Source organism: Podarcis bocagei, assembly GCF_964188305.1.
Source record: "Podarcis bocagei genome assembly, chromosome: 15".
NCBI lineage: Eukaryota > Metazoa > Chordata > Lepidosauria > Squamata > Lacertidae > Podarcis > Podarcis bocagei.
In genome coordinates this window covers 29,330,892-29,353,499 of record NC_138141.1, presented here as the reverse complement: position 1 = coordinate 29,353,499, position 22,608 = coordinate 29,330,892, and the positions used below count along the sequence as shown (strand labels likewise).

At 46.0% G+C, this 22,608-nt stretch overlaps 1 protein-coding gene and 1 long non-coding RNA gene across 8 annotated transcripts in view; one reads left to right on the top strand and one right to left on the bottom strand.

The window, feature by feature from the left end:
• The window catches only part of LOC308574686, a 306,109-nt gene that overhangs the window by 56,766 nt on the left and 226,735 nt on the right, over window positions 1-22,608 (top strand). The gene's annotated exons all lie outside the window — the stretch shown is intronic.
• The window catches only part of ARHGAP32 (Rho GTPase activating protein 32), a 212,137-nt gene that overhangs the window by 73,503 nt on the left and 116,026 nt on the right, over window positions 1-22,608 (bottom strand). For all 7 annotated transcript variants that reach the window (XM_081172433.1, XM_081172436.1, XM_081172434.1 and 4 more), the window contains one exon: window positions 11,248-11,334. In XM_081172433.1, coding sequence (XP_081028559.1) covers window positions 11,248-11,334 — 87 coding nt within the window. The remainder of the gene's footprint in view (window positions 1-11,247; window positions 11,335-22,608) is intronic.

The window sequence follows — 22,608 nt, the reverse complement described above, 5'->3', positions numbered from 1 at the left end:
AAATGGAGTCTCTGTTGGGCCTTCCTAGCCACCTGAGTTATATTGTTTTTCCAAGTGAGGTCTTCACTAAGGTAAACTCCAAGGAATTTAAAGGAAGAGACTCTCTCCACACAACCCCTACCCCCCCATATACAACGGGGCTAGTTCCCCTCTCTTCCTCCAAAAGTCCAACACCATCTCCTTTGTCTTGCTAATATTTAGGTGCAAGTTATTCTCTAAGCACCATGTAGATACTTTTTGAACCGCCCCCCCCCCCGTACGCTGATTCATCTCCACCTGTAATTAGACCCATTATGGTAGTATCATCTGCAAACTTAATAATTACAGTGGATGGATCAGATGAAATACAGTCATATGTATACAACGAGTACAGGTAGGGGCTCAGCACACATCCCTGTGGGGTGCCAGTGCTGAGCTTCAGGGAGGTAGATGTAACAGGCCCAATCCTCACTGTTTGTGTCCGATCCCTCAGAAAGTCTTTAATCCAGTCCCAGATGGTAGAAGAAAGGTCTAGTTCCATCAACTTTTTGATAAGAATGTCCGGAAGGATGGTATTAAAAGCCGAGCTATAATCAATAAACAACATTCTAACATAATTCCCCGGTCTCTCCAGATGACTCGCTGCAAGGTGAAAGGCTGTAGCTATGGCATCATCTGTTGACCTATTTCTCCTATAGGCGAACTGATGTTTATCAAAATCCGGCGGAAAACATGTCCTAAGGTGTTGAAGGACCAATCTCTCGAAGCATTTCATCATTACAGATGTTAATGCAATAGGTCTGTAGTCATTTAGGCAGTTAGTTGCTGTTGTCTTTGGGACTGGGACAATGGCGGCTGCTTTCAAACATGATGGAACACAAGCCATTTGCATAGAGATGTTAAAAATCTTTGTTAGGACCCCTGCTAGTTGATCAGCACAGTTTTTTACCACTATCCCCAGCACCCCGTCTGGACCAGCAGCTTTACTGGGATTCACCGTCCTCAATGCAGCTTTCACTTGATGGTCATATAGAATAAGTGGCTGACAGTTTGTAGGCTGGCAGGCAGGAGCTAAGATACCCGATCTTTTTACCTCATAGTGGGCAAAGAAGATGTTCAGCTCCTCTGCCAACAAATCATTGGCCTTAACAGTGTTCCTTGTATTTCCCTTGTAGTTGGTGAGATGTTGCAGTCCCTGCCACACTTGTTTCATGTTGTTATCGGCTAGGCAAATTTCCAGTCCCTTTCTTAATTTGCCCTTTTCACTTCAGCCATACAATGGCCCAGCCATAAACCATGGCTTTACATGTATGAGCTAATTGCACCCATTTGCTCTAGGCTCGCAAGCAGAAGAAAAAAAACATGGTCCTTTGCTTAGCATTTAGTTTAAAACAGAGATTCATTACTTGTTTTGCTACAAAAAAAAGGAAAGGAAAGGAAAGGAAAAGGAAAAGAAACCAGGAGAGAATGTGGTTAACTTGTACTAAATTGACACTTAAGTGCAGCATAAAAACACCTAATTAGGTCACTTAAATAACAAGGTGCTTTAGAGTGTTCAAACCACTTCATGGACAGGGCTATCCACATTGCAGAGGACAGCCATAGCTTGTTTAAGGCCACCTACACAGTTCATCCCCTTCATGGATCACTGCCTTGCCGTGGCGAAGGGGCTTGAAGAACTCAGAGAAGCTATGAACTACGCCAAGCAGGGCACACAAGATGAACAGGTCATAGTGGAGAGTTTGGACCAAACGTGATCCACCTGGAGGAGGAACCGGCAAACCACTCCAGTATCCTTGCCAAGAAAACAACATGGACAAATACAACAGGCATATAAAAGTTATGACGCTGGAAGATGAGCCCCTCAGGTCGGAAGGCGTCCAACATGCTACTGGGGAAGAGCGGAGGGCAATTACAAGTAGATCCAGATCTGATGAAGCGGCTGGGCCAAAGCCGAAAGGACGCTCAGTTGCGGATATGCCTGGAAGCGAAAGGAAAGTCCAATGCTGTAAAGAAAAATATTGCATAGGAACCTGGAATGTAAGAACCATGAACCTGGGTAAGTTGGAGGTGGTCAAAAATGAGATGGCAAGAATAAATATTGACATCCTGGGCATCAGTGAACTAAAATGGACGGGAATGGGTGAATTCAGTTCGGATGACCATCACATCTACTACTGTGGGCAAGAAACCTGTAAAAGAAATGGAGTGGCCCTCATAGTCAACAAAAGAGTGGCGAAAGCTGTACTGGGATGCAATCTCAAAAATGATAGAATGATCTCGATACGAATCCAAGGCAGACCTTTTAACATCACAGTAATCCAAGTGTATGCACCAACCACTGGTGCTGAAGAAACTGAAATTGACCAATTCTATGAAGACTTACAACACCTTATAGAAGTGACACCAAAGAAGGATGTTCTTCTCATTATAGGGGATTGGAATGCTAAAGTAGGGAGGCAAGAGATAAAAGGAACAACTGGCAAGTTTGGCCTTGGAAATCAAAACGAAGCAGGGCAAAGGCTAATAGAGTTCTGTCAAGAGAACAAGCTGGTCATCACAAACACGCTTTTCCAACAACACAAGAGACGACTCTACACATGGACATCACCAGATGGGCAGCATCGAAATCAGATTGATTATATTCTCTGCAGCCAAAGATGGAGAAGCTCTATACAGTCAGCAAAAACAAGACCTGGAGCTGACTGTGGCTCAGATCATCAGCTTCTTATAGCAAAATTCAAGCTTAAACTGAAGAAAGTAGGAAAAACCACTGGGCCGGTAAGATACAATCTAAGTCAAATCCCTTATGAATACACAGTGGAAGTGAGGAACAGGTTTAAGGATTTAGATTTGGTAGACAGAGTGCCTGAAGAACTATGGATGGAGGCTCGTAACATTGTACAGGAGGCAGCAACGAAAACCATCCCAATGAAAAGGAAATGCAAGAAAGCAAAGTGGCTGTCCAACGAGGCCTTACAAATAGCGGAGGAGAGAAGGCAAGCAAAATGCGAGGGAGATAGTGAAAGATACAGGAAATTGAATGCAGATTTCCAAAGAATAGCAAGGAGAGACAAGAAGGCCTTCTTAAACGAGCAATGCAAACAAATAGAGGAAAACAACAGAATGGGAAGAACCAGAGATCTGTTCAAGAAAATTGGAGATATGAAAGGAACATTTCGTACAAAGATTACCATAATAAAGGACAAAAGTGGTAAGGACCTAACAGAAGCAGAAGACATCAAGAAGAGGTGGCAAGAATACACAGAGGAATTATACCAGGAAGATATGGATGTCTCGTACACCCCAGGTAGTGTGGCTGCTGACCTTGAGCCAGACATCCTGGAAAGTGAAGTCAAATGGGCCTTAGAAAGCACTGCAAATAACAAGGCCAGTGGAAGTGATGGTATTCCAGCTGAACTATTTAAAATTTTAAAAGATGATGCTGTTAAGGTGCTACACTCAATATGCCAGCAAATTTGGAAAACTCAGCAGTGGCCAGAAGATTGGAGAAGATCAGTCTACATCCCAATCCCAAAGAAGGGCAGTGCCAAAGAATGCTCCAACTACCGCACAATTGCACTCATTTCACATGCTAGCAAGGTTATGCTTAAAATTCTACAAGGAAGGCTCAAGCAGTATGTGGATCGAGAACTCCCAGAAGTGCAAGCTGGATTTAGAAGAGGCAGAGGAACCAGAGACCAAATTGCAAACATGCGCTGGATTATGGAGAAAGCTAGAGAGTTCCAGAAAGACATCTACTTCTGCTTCATTGACTATGCAAAAGCCTTTGACTGTGTCGACCACAGCAAACTATGGCAAGTTCTTAAAGAAATGGGAGTGCCTGATCACCTCATCTGTCTCCTGAGAAATCTCTATGTGGGACAAGAAGCTACAGTTAGAACTGGATATGGAACAACTGATTGGTTCAAAATTGGGAAAGGAGTACGACAAGGCTGTATTTTGTCTCCCTGCTTATTTAATTTATATGCAGAATACATAATGCGAAAGGCTGGGCTGGATGCATCCCAAGCTGGAATTAAGATTGCTGGAAGAAATATCAACAACCTCAGATATGCAGATGACACAACCTTGATGGCAGAAAGTGAGGAGGAATTAAAGAACCTTTTAATGAGGGTGAAAGAGGAGAGCGCAAAATATGGTCTGAAGCTCAACATCAAAAAAACGAAGATCATGGCCACTGGTCCCATCACCTCCTGGCAAATAGAAGGGGAAGAAATGGAGGTAGTGAGAGATTTTACTTTCTTGGGCTCCATGATCACTGCAGATGGTGACAGCAGCCACGAAATTAAAAGACGCCTGCTTCTTGGGAGAAGGGCAATGACAGGCCTAGACAGCATCTTGAGAAGTAGAGATGTCACCTTGCCAACAAAGGTCCGTATAGTTAAAGCCATGGTTTTCCCAGTAGTGATGTATGGAAGTGAGAGCTGGACCATAAAGAAGGCTGATCGCCGAAGAATTGATGCTTTTGAATTATGGTGCTGGAGAAGACTCTTGAGAGTCCCATGGACTGCAAGAAGATCAAACGCATCCATTCTTAAGGAAATCAGCCCTGAGTGCTCACTGGAAGGACAGATCGTGAAGCTGAGGCTCCAGTACTTTGGCCACCTCATGAGAAGAGAAGACTCCCTGGAGAAGACACTGATGCTGGGAAAGATGGAGGGCACAAGGAGAAGGGGGCGACAGAGGACAAGATGGTTGGATAGTGTTTTCGAGGTTACCAGCATGGGTTTGACCAAACTGCGGGAGGTAGTGGAGGACAGGGGTGCCTGGCGTGTTCTGGTCCATGGGGTCACGAAGAGTCGGACACGACTAAACGACTAAACAACAACAACACACAGTTCATAGCAGAGGTAGCTCTACAGCTCAGCTGTAGCCACTATGTTAACATTTGGCTCTAGCTGAGAAGCCAATGTATTTTCAAGTTGTTTCTGAATGCAGCCTTGCTCCATAAAGGAGGCCTACATGGACAATCAGAAATCCTGCCAAGCTAAGTCATTCACTGCAGCCCTAATTGATAGCTTGTCCTCTTAGATTTCAACAGAGATTTCCAATTTCCCTTCATATTTAAATGAAATACATTTAGATATAAGCTAATTGGTTTAATTGAAACTTCTCTCTAGACATACAATGAACTGGAATTAACTGCTATCCATCTGAACCTATCCATTACAGGGAAGCACGCTCCTATGATTCTACATTTAACTGCACCATTGCAGTTCTTTCTCTAATGCCCTTCAAGGTCCTATGGTGTCTTCATTTCTAATACTTTAACTTCATTTTACTGATGGGTGTGATGATAATGACAAGCAACAATCAGGTTGCCATCTTCAAGTCACTAATGAATGTACAGCAAGGTAATATAAATCTTACAAATATCTCCATCCAAGTAAGGTTGAGACTAGTAGATCAGCCAAAGGTGATAAAGCAAAATGATACAAGAGCTATTTGACAGGAGTTAGTACTTGCATTTTGATATACCAGCATATATGGAAGCAAGAATTAATCAAATTCTGTTTCAGAAAGCCTTTCAGAACAAACTAAGGAGAAAGTGTGCATGACACCACACATTCTTGTAAGTTATTGAAATGCATGTCCTTTCATAATAAACAAACAAACAAATATCAAAAAATCAAACATGGAGAGAATTATTCTTTGTAGAAATATCTTCCTCAAGCCTTTTTAAAATAACAATTTCTTTCTTCTGAAAACAAGAGGGATATTACAGTAGCATATTAAAAACTTGCTACAAATGTCAAGATGATCTCCTGCAGCACAGTCAAGTGCCATATCTAATTATAACAACATGTCATTTATTGGGCAACAGTGGTCATGGGAGGTAGAACCATTACCCCCCTTTTCCCTCCCCACCCCTTTTTCCTTTCATGTCATGTCCTTTAGATTGTCAGCCTGTAGGCAAGTCTTGATTTAATTTATTGTACGTAAACTGCTCTAGAAGCCTTTTCAGCTGAAAGCAGGATACAAATGCTCTGTGAGTGCATGTGTGTGGCCAAACTAAAGCCACCATATATTTAAATTAAACTTAATAGTTACAATGCAATTGGATCATGTTTGGCTTTGGTAGTACAACTGTATAAAAACACACAATGGCTGAATCCAGGTAAGTGTGCTAGATTTCACTGCAGTCAAACCTGCTTGGGAGCCAACCCAATCTTGCCATGTTTCTGCCTTTTGCACAACTGTCCATCCCATGGAATACAGTATGTTTTCCAGCAACACTCCAGGTTTTTGAAAATAAAAATGGATTTTCATGTTAACAACTGCCTCCACCCCCCCCCATACAATGACTCCTTAGTAGGCAGAAATGGATCAACTATGCTATGCTGGCTCATTGCCATTTTGATTATTTGTATTATAAAAAATAAAATTGCAGGTGTGTTTTTTTAAAATTCTACTACTTTTGGGGGATTAATAGTATTGAGTTGCCAGCCGAACCCAGAATGTTTGTCTCAAGTTTCACTTGACACAGAGCACTGCGTGTGTCAAAGTATATATACTCATTGCTTCAATGTTATTGGACTGCTGTATTAATACTAAATGAGGAACAGCTCTTCTCATATGAACACATCTTTTTTTCAAAAATATATACTCTGAAAGTCATATTGCTTGAATTAGCACTTCATTTTAAACCACAGTTTACTGTTAAAATGGAAATTGCTCCCGTATCATTCCACCTCTAGCACAAGTTTAGTATTATGTCTAAACTGAGGACAGATATCTGTTCTGTTCAAACAAAAATTGTTAAGTCAAGAACATTGACTTAATGTCATGGTTTGCTTGGAACATAGCACCAAACTAAGGATTATGGCTTGCTGTTCCTGTTTGCACTAAGGTGGGAGTGATACGGGGGCCATCTGCATGTTCATGGTAAACCATAAACTATGGTTTACAACAATAAGCAAATGCTGCTATTATCAGAAGAAACTAGGTGTGCTTGGTGTAAAAATGTCAAGCTACAGACTTCCCTTAAGGAACACTGCGTAAGTGTTCACAAAGCTAAGTGAAGAAAGGTGAAATAATAATGGCAACATAGCCTAATACATAACTCAGAGCACTAAAGACAAAACCAAGGAGATTAAATATAATGGTAGAGTCTAACCTGGACTTCTCTAAGCTAAAGAGGGGTTTAACATATGTCAAGCATAGGCAAACTCAGCCCTCCAGATGTTTTGGGACTACAACTCCCATAATCCCTGACCAACCCAAAACATCTGGAGGGCCGAGTTTGCCTATGCCTGACATATGTAGCGACTGCAAACAAAATATGAATTACATGAAAGAGAAAGTGCTGGTGATGCTTTTCCACATCCACACCCACACGCCACAGTTTCATCTGTGAGGAAATGGAAAAAGATATGGAGAAAGTGTATTTAGGGCAACTGTAGTATAATTTGCTAGTCAATTAACTGCTGGAAGAATTTACCTCCAGGTGATTGGATTCCCAAATTTACTTAGCAGAAATGGCCTTTCCATTCATCTTTGGCCACTTACTTACACACACACACACACACACACACACACACACACACACACACACAAAATTATCTATATTTCCACCCCAATTCAGTCTACCAAAGCAGAATTCAGATATATTTGTCCACCAGGGACTGTATCTGGGAAGAGATCAGAAATAGGCTTCTGGTTTATATGCTCTTTGTCCTATTCCTCTCACCAAGGGAGGAAAGAAGCAACTGAAAAGGGAGTCCTCACACTGATTTGACCATGGGATTTGGCATCTGACCAGTAACCATCAGGTGAGGTGGGGGTGGAGTGAGGAGAAGCAGAAATTAGTGAGGGTTGGGTTTGGAGAGGAGACACTGATAAGCTCCCCAGCACTCTCTCACTTGACTCAAGCAACTCCTCAATTACCTGTAAAACAATATTTAACACCAAGGAAAAACCATGTCATAAAAACTTATTATGCACAACAACACCCCCTCCTTCCAAAATAAACATTTCCAGACTGTAACATGTTTAATGGGATTCTGCCAAGTCAGGCAGAGTTTGAGCTGGCACATTAAAGTAGCAGTGCTTGAAAGTTTTTTGTCTGGTTATCTGCTGCAGATTGAGTTGACAAACTAAAGTACTTTCAACAGGCTACTCAGTGAAGGGAATGTAACAGGTTTTCCAGTCCAGGAGTTCTAAACAGCAGTGCTGGGATGACTCATTTCTTTTGCTTTCCACAATGCTACTTTCATTTGCAGCAAAATGCTCCTAAAGAGCTAAAACTACTGAAAAGTATATAGATTTGGGCCAAGCTAACAAGCTAGCTTCTGGATGCAATCAAAACTATTACACCATTCCAATGACTTATTTCATCTTAGAACGCTTCAAAAACTACTGCAGCAAGCCCAATATCTGTTGTCATTTATAGTGATTATACCATATTAATTTCCTTTCATAGCTGTTCCAACTTTTTTGACCTGATGTTGATGACTGATTCAAAATGTGCCTGGGCACATTTACACAGGCCATCAGACTTTATAGAACAGAGTTGGGAACACAGGAAATATGTGTTGTGCTAGATACTGCATGTATTTTAATTGTATATATTGTACTTCATTGTATTACAGTTTGAATTCCATAGAACTCATATTATAATACAATAAAATGAATATAGAAAATAAAATATGAAAATTAAATGAGGAAGCACTGCAGACCACTCACGGAGCACTCATAATCTGTGGGCCACATTTTGGGAACCCCTGAACTAAAGCATCCACAAAAATTGGCTGCATGGGTTGCCCAGGCTGCTCTAGTCCTCTGATGGCCCCACGTGTCTTAACATGGTACCAAGCACACGCTAAATAATCCAGACATTTCTCTCTTGGTTTAAAGGAGCATAACTCTTAACATGTGGACACAGCTCCTGAACTGCAGAGTCTGCTAGACAGAAAACTGGAGCTGAAGGCACATCAACTGCTCCCTGCTGAACTTGACACCACTGAGCAGGATCATTGCTGATCATGTACAGTAAGTGTGCCAACTACCATGCCCAGGATAATCATTGTGGATTCTCAGTTGATCCAGAGAACTAAGAATGCTTCACTTTGTAGTGTAACATGCAGTCTAGTCCTGCTTTTCACTTTGAGGAAAGGCTGTCTGGTCTCTGCCTATTCTTTGTCTTCATGCAGGTTGTTCACCTCTGATCCCACTACTCCCTACTTTACAGACTGAATAGCTGTAAAATAAAATGGTTTACGTGTATGCTATCCTCTCAAAACCTTGTGTCTTAGAACGATTAGTAACAGCATTCTGCTTTGTTCAACTCTACAGATGAGAAATATGACCTACGCACTCAACGACTGGTATTTAGTTGAAACGCCTGCACCTCATGCAGATAGGAATAACTGCCCAGGTTTTTCAAGGTGACAACCACGGGTACAGCCTAACAGATTCCACAGGATATTGCACTAGGCAAGTAAGAGAGAATCAACAAAAGGTTAATCCACATTTTTATTTTGACCCTCAAAAGTTCTTTGCCAGGCACAGAAACAAATGCTTCAATAGGTTATATTAAGGGTCATCTGCCACCTTCAATTTCTGACATTGTTACGCCCTGCTTCGGTCCACTGAGTAGCTTTGCTCAATGCACAAGTTTCAAAAATTAGGAAGTGAGCCACAATATTCTGACAACTGAATGTTAAATCCTGAACCATCATTTCATTGGTTAGTTTGGGAATACAAATAACCTCACTACATGTGCAATCACTACAGAGACACAAGGACACATATACCGTATTTTTCGGACTATTGGACGCACCGGTCCATAGGACGCACCTAGATTGGGGGGGGGGGGAATAAAGGGGAAAAAATTTATCCCCCCCCCGCCAGGCGCGGGGCTGGGGCGGGGAAGCCCGAGCTTCCCCCTCCCCCAGAACGGGACTCAGAGCCATGCCGAAGCTGCGCGCAGCTTTGGCATCGCTCTGGGAGCTTGCGGGGCTGGGGGAGGAGGAAGCCTTCCGCCAGCCTCCAAACCAAGTCGGGGGACAGCGGGAATGGCGCGCTGCGCCTCTCCCGCTGTCCCCCGAGTTTGCGGGGCTGGCGATGGGGAGGAGCAGGCTTCTCCCCCCGCCAGCCTTCTAACCAAGTTGGGGGACAGCGGGAAGGGCGCGCTGCGCCTCTCCCGCTGTCCCCCGAGCTTGTGGGGCTGGCGGTGGGGCTCTCCTGAAGCCTGGAGGTTGTGGGGCTGGTGGGGGGGAGAAGCAGGCTTGCTTCTCCCACCCCCAGCCTCCAGATCAGGTCGTGGAATAGCGGGATGGCGGAGCGCTGCCATCCCGCGATTCCCCGACCTGATCTGGAGGTTGTGGGGATGGTGGGGGGGAGAAGCAGGCTTGCTTCTCCCACCCCCAGCCTCCAGATCAGGTCGTGGAATAGCGGGATGGCGGAGCGCTGCCATCCCGCGATTCCCCGACCTGATCTGGAGGTTGTGGGGATGGTGGGGGGGGAGAAGCAGGCTTGCTTCTCCCACCCCCAGCCTCCAGATCAGGTCGTGGAATAGCGGGATGGCAGAGCGCTGCCATCCCGCGATTCCCCGACCTGATCTGGAGGTTGTGGGGATGGTGGGGGGGAGAAGCAGGCTTGCTTCTCCCACCCCCAGCCTCGGTCGGGGAATAGCGGGATGGCGGCGCTTCGCCATCCCCCTATCCCCCGAGCTTGTGGGGCTGGGGGGGGGGGAGAAGCAGGCTTGCTTCTCCCCCCGCCAGCCTCCAGATCAGGTCGGGGAATAGCGGGGTGGCGGCTCTGCACCTCCCCGCTGTCCCCAGCTTTTGGGTGCAGGCTGCTGCCCGCAAGCCTTGCGAGCCCGCGGGACATCCCGCCGGGCTTGCAAGACTTGGGATAGCTTCCTGAAGCCTGGAGAGCGAGAGGGGTCGGTGCGCACGGACCCCTCTCGCTCTCCAGGCTTCAGCAAAAGCCTGCATTCGCACCATAGGACGCACACACATTTCCCCTTCATTTTTGGAGGGGAAAAAGTGCGTCCTATAGTGCGAAAAATACGGTACGCATGAGACTGCAATTCCAGGATAAATATTGTTGCAACTGATATAGCAGAATTTTACATTTCTCATTAAAATCTCAGCATTTCTCCTGATTAAATCTTCAGTATTCCTCTTATTCCACAACAAAGAGTGGAAATGTGAAAAAGCAGGACAGCAGAATATCATATAGCACATGCAGTGTTTCATAAAAGTCATGGGGAAGGTAAAGAAAAGTCTTAATGCTTACCTGACAAGAGATCTGTACAAGATAAACTAGTTCCTTGGATTCACAACCATTCCTTGTTACTTCATTCTGTTCCTCTGGGAGCGAAAGCTACTCCAAGCAGCAATTGGGGGGTGGGAGGGGAGAGAGAGAGAGAGATGGACCAGGTTAATTAACAAGAAGCGTAGAAAAAGAAGGAAGTTCAGGTGCACCTTGCTCTATGATGTTTTGTAGATCACGGAACTTAAACTTGTACTTTTTATCAGACAAAATATTTCACATTCCCTAGAACATAAATCTTTGTATATACTGTTTATTTTCTACACCAAACTTTTAAAAACTCAGCACGGTATGCCGATAAGACAATTCAGAGAGTTCAACACAAAATATTAAATCCCCAGTTACCAAATACTGCAAAATTCATGTTCAGAGAGACATTCACACAATCTGCTATGAATATTTATGGGAATCTTGTTGTAACTAACCACTTCATTATATTTTAAGATGCTCAAGCAGTCTCTAAATAAAAGATGTCTAAATTTTAATGTAATTGGAGAAATTTACTGTCACATGATATTTTATGGCAGACATTTATCAAAATAAAAAGGCAATAAACACTCTATGGCAAGCATCCCGGAAGAGAGCTATATAACCTCAAATTATTCTTGAGTAGACAAAGTTGCCAGGCCTCACCTTGAAAATTCACCCAATCAGTGGGTCTGGCTTCCATGAGCATACAGGTGCTTAGCCTCAGTAAAGCATCCTCCCTTGACTAGACAGAATTTCCTGAATATTAACTATTCCACTATTAGTTATGTATACCATTAACTACCGTATTTTTCGCCCCATAAGACGCACCGGCCCATAAGACGCACCTAGATTTTAGGGGGGAAATGAAGGAAAAAAAATTTATTTCCCCCCCAGGTGCGCTGCGCTACACCAGGAGCTTGGGGCGTGCGGAGCTCAGCGCGCCCCAAGCTTCTGCGTGCCGGCAAGGTCTCCGCTAGCGTGGGAGAGCCGGCGCCTCTCCCAGGGCTAGCGGACCCCTGCGCTAATCCAGAAGCTTGGGGCGTGCTGAGGTCAGCGCGCCCCAAGCTTCTGCATGCCGGCAAGCAGTCCGCTGCCGCCCCAAGCCTTGCGCACCCGGCGGGACCTCCTGCCGGGTGCGGGAGGCTTGGGGCGGCAGCGGACTGCTTGCCGGCATGCAGAAGCTTGGGGCGCGCTGACCTCAGCACGCCCCAAGCTTCTAGGTGCGCGCAAGCAGTCCGCTGCCGCCCCAAGCCTTGCGCACCCTGCCTTCAGGGCGCCCGACGCTCCGAGAAGCAGGCTGCTATCTGCAGCCTAGGCAACCCTGTGGGACCTCCCACAGGGCTGCCTGGGCGGCGGAATTGTTCCCGAAGCGTCGGGCGCTCTGCCTTCAGGGCGCCCGACGCTCCGAGAAGCAGGCTGCTATCCGCAGCCTAGGCAACCCTGTGGGACCTCCCACAGGGCTGCCTGGGCGGCGGAATTGTTCCCGAAGCGTCGGGCGCTCTGCCTTCAGGGCGCCCGACGCTCCGAGAAGCAGGCTGCTATCCGCAGCCTAGGCAACCCTGTGGGACCTCCCACAGGGCTGCCTGGGCGGCGGAATTGTTCCCGAAGCGTCGGGCGCTCTGCCTTCAGGGCGCCCGACGCTCCGAGAAGCAGGCTGCTATCCGCAGCCTAGGCAACCCTGTGGGACCTCCCACAGGGCTGCCTGGGCGGCGGAATTGTTCCCGAAGCGTCGGGCGCTCTGCCTTCAGGGCGCCCGACACTCCGAGAAGCAGGCTGCTATCCGCAGCCTAGGCAACCCTGTGGGACCTCCCACAGGGCTGCCTAGACTGCGGATATCTTCCTGAAGCCTGGAGAGCGAGAGGGGTCGGTGCGCACCGACCCCTCTCGCTCTTCAAGCTTCAGCGAAAGCCTGCATTCGCCCCATAAGACGCACCCAGATTTTCCCTTCATTTTTGGAGGGGAAAAAGTGCGTCTTATGGGGCGAAAAATACGGTATATATTTCATAAAGAAATGAAAAATAGATCACAGCCAAAAAACACCTTTGCCAGACTTTTAATTTATTTTAAAAGGGAATTCAGAGCCCATTTGGAACATATCCTACTGCCCTGGGTTTGTACCATCTATTCAAAAACAACAATGCTGCACAAAATATATGAAAAGTGCACTGTATGGAACTTAAGCAGGCCAAAAACAGACTATAAAAATGAAAACATAGCATTGATTAGCAAAGACTGTGAGTACACATTCCATAATATAGGACATCTCAGTTGTGGACGATTATAATTACAATACAAGGCACACCGGACTAGGCCACTGCCTGTGTCAACCATATTTTTAAGGCTTCTCATTCCCCCACCCTTCTGAATTAACTGTGTGCAATCATTCCTAACACAGGGCTGGTCAACATCCCAGCAACATCTGGAGGGCAGTAACTCCCATCAGCCCCAGCCAGCATGACCAGGGATAATGTGAAGCCCAAGAATAAATAGAGGCCACTATGTTAGCTAACCTTGTACTAATGCAATAACCTAGAAAAGACCGAGAAACTAAAACAAGATACTCTAAACTCACACAGCCAGGTGTCACGAGCTGCTGGGGTCTGAACTGGAGCCACAGCACTGTGAGGCGGCCTCAGGCTGGTCAATGGACCGTTCTGAACTGTAAGGACTCTAAAAGTCTTTCCAGTCTCAGCGAAGCCTGAGCAACAACTCCTTCCAGAGCTCCGGTGCGTTCCTATGTATCCTCTAGTTGTCCTTCATTTCTGATTTCTGGCATTGTCCTGACTGCTCCTCCTGGACTCTGGTTCCTGCTTGTTCTTTGTCTCCAATTCCAGAAGTGCTCTTTTTGTCTTCAACTCCATAGCAAGCATGGCTCCCTACTCACTTCAATTTTCAGCCTATGGCTGAGCCCGACCACTAAAATGAAATAACAAAGCTACTCCTAACTACTTTAGCCACTTGCCTTCAGTAAGCATTAATTGCTAGCAGAAACATACAGGAAAAATGACGGAAAGAAGAATAAAAAGTTGTATTGAACTATAGTCAGCCACGCTTTGACAGTAAATGGAAAAGCTTATGCTTTACCTGGCAATAAACATATAATTGTATCATGGAAACTAGAAACTTTTTAAAGTTTTCCAAAATGGAGAAGTCTCAGCTTGCTACTCTGCAAGCCAAACAAAAACTTGCAGCTGGCATGACGGCTGCATATAATCCAGTATTTTATATTGGGGATGGGGGGAAGAGAATAGAGGGAGAATAAAACATTTTAATGTTTGAGATCTATTTCATTAACTAAGGGTCAGTTCCAAAACCATTCTTCATACCTAGGAACAGTCACGGCCCTTCCAGTCACATGAGTATCTCTGTTTGTGTTAAGAGTGCAAGAACTTACGAAGAATCCTGCTTGATCAAGCCAAAGGCCCATCTAATCCAGCATAATGTTCTCACAATGGCCAACGTTTGTCCCTGAAAAAGCCCACAAGCAGGGCCCAAACAGAACAGTGTTCTCCTCACTTGTGATTCCTACAGGTATTCAGAGGCATTTTGCCTTGAACAGTGGAGGTAGAACAGAGCCACCATGGCTAGTGGCCACTGACCCTAAATACATCTACTTAAAGTAAATCCCACTGATTTAGCTGAAATGATTTATGCACATCATTCTTCAGACAGCATCATGAATTAAAAATGTTTCATGTACACTGATTACATACCACTTTCTGCCAATACATCCCAATTTCTCCTGAAAAGAATTCATGATGCTCAGGCCTACAGATGTCACTTAAACTATCCTCTTCCTACAGCTCAGTGGATTATATAATCCCTTTTTCCTCAAATGAGAAAATGGGTCATTCCATTTTCACAAGCAGAGGGGTGCAAGCGACCAATTTCGTTACATGAAAAAATTGTCCAATTGCTGACAATACTAAATGAACTGTGGCTGTAGTAGAGCAATTGTTTTCATAAGATTAACATACTATCTAATATCAGATATTCTGATCAAAACAGAGAAAGCAGTGAAGTGCCAAAAGAAAAACTAAGGCTGCAGTCTTACACACAATTGCCTGAAAGTAAGTCCTAATGCTACTTACAAACACAACAACGGTGCCTCTTTCTGAGCAGACAGTCCTGCATGGGACTGCATTGCAATTTTGTTATTCAACGCAATATGAAATGAATAAAGAATGAAATAGATTCGATAAGAAAGCAGTTATATACAGAATTTTGTTTAAAGAGCTCTATAATAATTCAAAAAAGGACATTTTATTGAGTTTTCTAAGGCTATTTACTCCATTGTTTATACTTCAGTTCTAAACCTATCTCCATGGAATAAAATCCCTTCTGTTGCAGAGGTGCCATCCAAGCAAACATGTTTAGGATCTCATAGCCTTAAAGTGCTTTATCATCCAGAAAGTTCATGAATCTCATACTTATTTACAATGCACTCTTAGGACAGCATGTGTACATTTGTTCCGGAATTCAACGCGTTGTTTGTGAATGAGTGGTAGTGGCATCAGCAGCAAGCAACCAAAAACCAACAAAAAGAGGATGAAAGGAGATTGAACACTCATCAAGGTCTCCAGGACAATTAAGCAAAAACATTTTCAGTGCTGCATATATATATGCAAGCAGTGGAGGCAATTTGAAATAATCTCTTCTCTCCAATCATATTTTGTGCTATCACTGTATGAATCTCTCTCAGTTGAACAGATTTGGGGCACTCTTTTATCTGGATTCAAAGGCCCGGTTCAGGCAGAAACCATGGGTGTTTATTATGACACATAAGCCAGCATTAAACTCATGAAGGAATGAGGTTCAGGGAAGTAGGGAGCTGCCTTTTACCAAATCAGAATATTGTTCCACCTAGTTTGGTTGTTCCAACACTGACTTTCAACTTCTCCAGCAGGACTCTTTCCAGTCCTACCTGGAGATGCCAGACTAAACCTAGGATGGATCTTTTACATGAAAAGCATGTGCCCTACCACTAAGCTATGGGCCTTCTGAGTTAAAAGTTTCTTTTGCACTAAGGCGCAAACTATGTTTGGTTGCCGTGTTTGCAAATAGTGGTTTGTTCAAATCACAGCTTAACAAGCCAGAATATCAGTATCCTGGGTTGTTAAAAGACTGTGGCTTGGACAAATCACTATTTGCAGAGTTTGGAAACAACAGCAAACATCAGAAGCAGCATATTTCTTGAAACCCATGAAGGGTTCTCCTGTGGTTTTACAGACACGAGCTTCACCTGTTGACATCATGACTATAGCACATCACACCCATATTTTCACCATATTTCTTTCTCCTCTGTAGAAATGTATACATATCTAAGTTTGTACTGGAAAAGCAGTCTTAAAAGTTGTGTGAAAAACAGCTCAAAGAAACAGGACAAAAGGTGGGAGTGGGCAGTTAAAACTTAATTACTACTGAAACATATCTAAGGCATAACTTTTCTTAAAATTTATTAACGATAGTAAATGCAAGTTCCAATAAGGAAAGACAAAAGGAAGATTTGGACAATATATTAGAAAAGGTTTTGACCACAATAGAACCAAAGAAGTGAGCTTTTCATCACTGTGTTGCTCTGCAGAGCATCTCTGGAAATGGTTTTAATAACTACTCAGATATATAATATGTGCAATAACCTCTATGCTGTCAAACCTTTAGCTTTCAAATCCACATGATTTATACAATGAACCTTCTAAGAGGTACTAGGAAGACCCACAGAAAGAAATAAGTCTGCTACTAAGAGATGGCACCAGCAGGCCTTTTCACTCTCTAATAAATTCACTTCTTTAGAGCACAATCTACCATGCATCAGGATTTTTACAAACTAATTTTCAATGGAAGACATCAAGGTGTCTTTCCGGCCTGCTTCTAGCACATACCGTGTGTGTGCACATTTTCACTGCCATAACCAGTAGCAGCACTTTCACATATATATGGGAGTCAGGATCAAGGCTAATACATCATAAATGCTAGTCATGCTCAGAGTAGACTCACTGAAATTAAGACAGGTGACTAATGTAGATCCATTAATTTAAACAGGCCTACTTCTGAGTAGATGTTAGTTGAATGAAACTCATAATCTCAAATGTAGGTACCGTATTTTGCGCCCCATAAGACGCTCCGGCCCATAAGACGCACCTAGTTTTTTGGGGGGGAAATAAAGGGAAAAAATTATTTCCCCCCCAGGCGCGGGGCTGGGGCAGCCCGAGCTTCCCCCGACCCCAGCCCGCAAACAGGCAGCTCTCTGCAAGCCGTGGGAGCCCAGCGGTGGTTCCCGCTGCTTGCGGAGAGATCCGCGAAGCCTGCACGCGCTGGGATCAGCGCGGGCAGGCTTCGGGATGCCTGCAACTCTCCCCAAGCAGCAGGAACGTTCCCGCTGCTTGCGGAGAGATCCGTGAAGCCTGCAGGCGCTGGGATCAGCGCGGGCAGGCTTCGGGATGCCTGCAACTCTCCCCAAGCAGCGGGAACGTTCCCGCTGCTTGCGGAGAGATCCGCGAAGCCTGCAGGCGCTGGGATCAGCGCGCGCAGGCTTCGGGATGCCTGCAACTCTCCCCAAGCAGCGGGAACGTTCCCGCTGCTTGCGGAGAGATCCGCGAAGCCTGCAGGCGCTGGGATCAGCGCGCGCAGGCTTCGGGATGCCTGCAACTCTCCCCAAGCAGCGGGAACGTTCCCGCTGCTTGCGGAGAGATCCGCGAAGCCTGCAGGCGCTGGGATCAGCGCGGGCAGGCTTCGGGATGCCGGCAACTCTCCCCAAGCAGCGGGAACGTTCCCGCTGCTTGCGGAGAGATCCGCGAAGCCTGCAGGCGCTGGGATCAGCGCGGGCAGGCTTCGGGATGCCTGCAACTCTCCCCAAGCAGCGGGAAGGTTCCCGCTGCTTGCGGAGAGATCCGCGAAGCCTGCAGGCGCTGGGATCAGCGCGGGCAGGCTTCGGGATGCCGGCAACTCTCCCCAAGCAGCGGGAACGTTCCCGCTGCTTGCGGAGAGATCCGCGAAGCCTGCAGGCGCTGGGATCAGCGCGGGCAGGCTTCGGGATGCCGGCAACTCTCCCCAAGCAGCGGGAGCATTCCCGCTGCTTGCGGAGAGATCCGCGAAGCCTGCAGGCGCTGGGATCAGCGCGGGCAGGCTTCGGGATGCCGACAACTCTCCCCAAGCAGCGGGAACGTTCCCGCTGCTTGCGGAGAGATCCGCGAAGCCTGCAGGCGCTGGGATCAGCGCGCGCAGGCTTCGGGATGCCGGCAACTCTCCCCAAGCAGCGGGAGCATTCCCGCTGCTTGGGGAGAGGTCCGCGAAGCCTGGAGAGCGAGAGGGGTCGGTGCGCACCTACCGCTCTCGCTCTCCAGGCTTCAGCGAAAGCCTGCATTCGCCCCATAAGACGCACCCACATTTCCCCTTCATTTTTGGAGGGGGAAAAGTGCGTCTTATAGGGCGAAAAATACGGTACATGCAGTTATCAACACCACTGCAAATTAAATTTGTTACAAATTCTAAATTTCTACTTTTAAAAAATTCAACTGCTCTTATTTCTTTGCAATATAAGAATGAAGATTAAAAACAATACTTGAGGGTGTATGAAGTGCTGAAATTCTTTTGTTAAATTACTTAATATTTTATTATAACTTATTTTATAATACATTGGTTACATTTCAAAACTGCAGATACAGAGGTTAATATTTACTTAATAACCACATTTAAATGTTGCCACTCTCAAAATGCTTCCCCAGCTGTTTGTGCAGTTAAGCCCTTACATACTGCAAAAATAAAAATAAAAAAATCCTTTAAGAGCAGCCCCTGCCCATACAGACTACACTTACTCTTGCTACAAATGATCGATTCTTTCCATGGCTGGAATCCGTATCCAAGGCCTAAGAGTTCCAAGGCTGTCCTTAGTTTCCCAGCAGCTAATTGAAAAAACCTTCCAGGCAAGGCATCAGCTCTGAGACACGGAAATGCCAGCGTAGCAAAAATCAAATTAAAATCCTCGCATTCTGCTTGGTCGCCCCTCTTCCTGATTCTAATGTTCCTGTGGATGAATGTGTCTATGAATAGGGACAGAAATCTCCCTCGGTAGCCCTGTTAGCCTTTTCCACACTGCCCATTTCATGCTCAATTTGTGCTGAAGAGAAATCAGTGCTGTTCCTTTCGTTCGTTCTCTCTCTCTCTCTCTCTCTCTCTCTGGAAAGGTCCCACAAGACGAAGCAGGGAGCTTAACAAGTGCCAAGAGAAACAACGGCGGGAGGGAATGCATGCAAGGATAGTGTTCAAGTTAGGCATTGGGTTGGCTGCTACAACTAAGAATGCAAAAAAGTGACAGGGAGTTGCCATCAGACGTCTGCAATAAAGCACCATCTCACTCCGTTTGGTTTCCAATTCCTGCTGCTTTTCTACTGATTTTACTCTGCCTGATCTTACAAACCAGTGAAATCCCCTTGAAGTCATAAGTGCTAGAGAGAGTGCAATTCAGGCCAATATTCAGCTTCTTAACATCTATCCCAAAATCAAGCACTGCTGCTGCATGCTTCACAGATTTCTGGAAGAGAAACTAATAAAATGTGAAGGGCAAGTTTTTCTGCTGTTGAAATACAAATTGCTCCCAGAAACAGGTCCGTGCACAGCATTACTCAAATGTGCTAAGACTGCAGTGTCAGTTCATAGAAAAGATTTGTTAGGATCACATAATTAGATTAACATAAAATGCTGGGAAGGAAAAATTAGGAAGAGGAAAATTGGAAAAATCCACAGCTGTAACATCATTCAACATGCAAGCCAGGGCATCATTTTAAAAAATCAAATATTTATTTCCCATCAAGGGCAGAATTAGACCCTTAATTGGATGGAATAAATGTCATCAGCAGTTATGCAATTGTAATCATTAGGACTACAATTAACGATTTCAAAAAGTATTTCTATTCCATACTTCAATCAAGGAGGGTTTTAGAATGCCCTTTTGGAGAAATTTGAATCTACATCAATAAAACAAACAAGCATACAACAGAAATCAGCATGGAACTGCATTAAATAATCAGATCTAAGAAGTCTCAGAACATTAAAATTTTCTCACCAAAAGAGATACCAGACTTGACTGCAAACTAATTTCACTGAGGTGCAAGACCCAGAATTGGGTGCACCACCCCTAAAAAGGTCCTTACATCTAACAGTAGTAAGATCATAGATGTTATCTTATACTTTCTGCAATAAACACACGGTGACTTATCTATTCAACCCCACCTTTCAGAATATTATTTTCAGAACAGTTAATTACCGTATTTTGCGCCCCATAAGACGCTCCGGCCCATAAGACGCACCTAGTTTTTTTGGGGGGAAATAAAGAAAAAATTTTTTATTTTCCCCCCCAGGTGCGGGGCTGGAAGAACCAGGTCGGGGAACAGTGGGAAGGCACGCTCTGCCTCCCCGCTGTCCCCCGAGCTTGTGGGGCTGGCGATGGGGAGAAGTGCACCAGTCCCGGGAGGGCAGGCAGCTCTGCACCGCCATCCCGAGCGGGGCAGGACTTAGCGCCCCGCTCGGGATGGCGGCGCAGACCTGCCTGCAGTCCTGGGACGGCAGGCAGCTCTGTGCCGCCATCCAGAGCGGGGCGGGACTTAGCGCCCCACTCAGGATGGCGGCGCAGAGCTGCGCTGGTCCCAGGACCGCAGGCAGCTCTGCTCGGCCACCGGGAGCGGGGCGGAGCTTCTCCCCCGGCTCCCGGTGGCCGGGCAGAGCTGCGCTGGTCCCAGGACCGCAGGCAGCTCTGCACGGCCACCGGGAGCGGGGCGGAGCTTAGCGCCCCGCTCCGGATGGCAGCGCAGAGCTGCGCTGGTCCCAGGACCGCAGGCAGCTCTGCGCGGCCACCGGGAGCGGGGCGGAGCTTAGCGCCCCGCTCCGGATGGCAGCGCAGAGCTGCACTGGTCCCAGGACCGCAGGCAGCTCTGCGCGGCCACCGGGAGCAGGGCAGAGCTTCTCCCCAGGCTCCCGGTGGCCGGGCAGAGCTGCGCTGGTCCCAGGACCGCAGGCAGCTTTGCGCGGCCATCTGGAGCAGGGAGGGCTTCTCCCCCGGCTCCCGGTGGCCGCGCAGAGCTGCGCTGGTCCCGGGACTGCAGGCAGCTCTGCGCAACCCTCGGAGCCGGTCTCCCGAGGGTTGCGCAGAGCTTCCTGAAGCCTGGAGAGCGAGAGGGGTCGGTGCGCACCGACCCCCCTCGCTCTCCAGGCTTCAGCGAAAGCCTGCATTCGCCCCATAAGACGCAGGCACATTTCCCCTTCATTTTTGGAGGGGGAAAAGTGCGTCTTATGGGGCGAAAAATACGGTAATAAAAACCATTAGGACAACACAAATGTATTAAAACAATGCACAAAACATATTAAAATAGCAGAAAATGTAGAATATAAATCTATAAAACAATCTTTGCAGCAGAATAAACCAGTTCACATTACATTTCAACAGGGAAAGTTAAGAAGATGTTTGCTGAATACCGAACATGTTAAGAGAGGATGTCAGGCAAGCCTCGCTGGGGAGAGCATTTCAAAAACAGAGTGTCAGACTATGCTTTGCCCCATTGGTAGCCATTGTGGTGCCCTCCAGAAGTTGCTGGACTCCATCTCCCATCATTCCTGACCACTGGCTATGCTGGAAGGGGCTGATGGGAGTTAGGAGTCTAACAACATCAAGAGGGCACCACACTGGCTACCTCTGTTCTACCCGATCTCCACCCATAGGGCTTTAGTGGGTGGGGCATCCAGAGAAGGGCCTCCAAAAAAGGAGCTCAGTAGACAGGGAAAAGAAGTCCCTCAGGAACCTAAGTTGCAAGCCATATAGGGCTTTTAAAAAAGAAGCACCCCAGCCTTGATGGTGCTTGAAAAAGGACCAAGTGCCAGTATAGTTTCAAAATTGACAGCATCTTTTCCTTAAAATGGTCCCAGTTTGTTGTCCAACACCTCCATTCCATTTTGGGGCCAACTAAATATTTTGAGAAATATTAAAAAAACAAAACCTTGCATATGCTTGGCATGTTCATGCATGCATGTGTCCATTGTCAAAAACAACCATGCTCAGCCCAAGATTGCTGCCTGTGTGTAAACTGCCAATGGGCAGCTTCAAAGCCATTGCTCTCCTTTCTTAGAGATCTTTAAATTAAGACTTGTCCCAGAAAGCCCTTCAAATAAGAGGGCTGTCCTCTATAAAGCAGAACACACAACCACCTTATATATGCCACATTGCAGTGGTCTTATCTGACGGTTATCAAATAATCAACAACTATGCCTTATATGGGTTTATCCTATTTGACACTCAAAATCACCGTACAAAATAGGTTGGCCTGAGATACAGTGACTGGAGCAAGGGTACCAGTGAATCTGAATTCT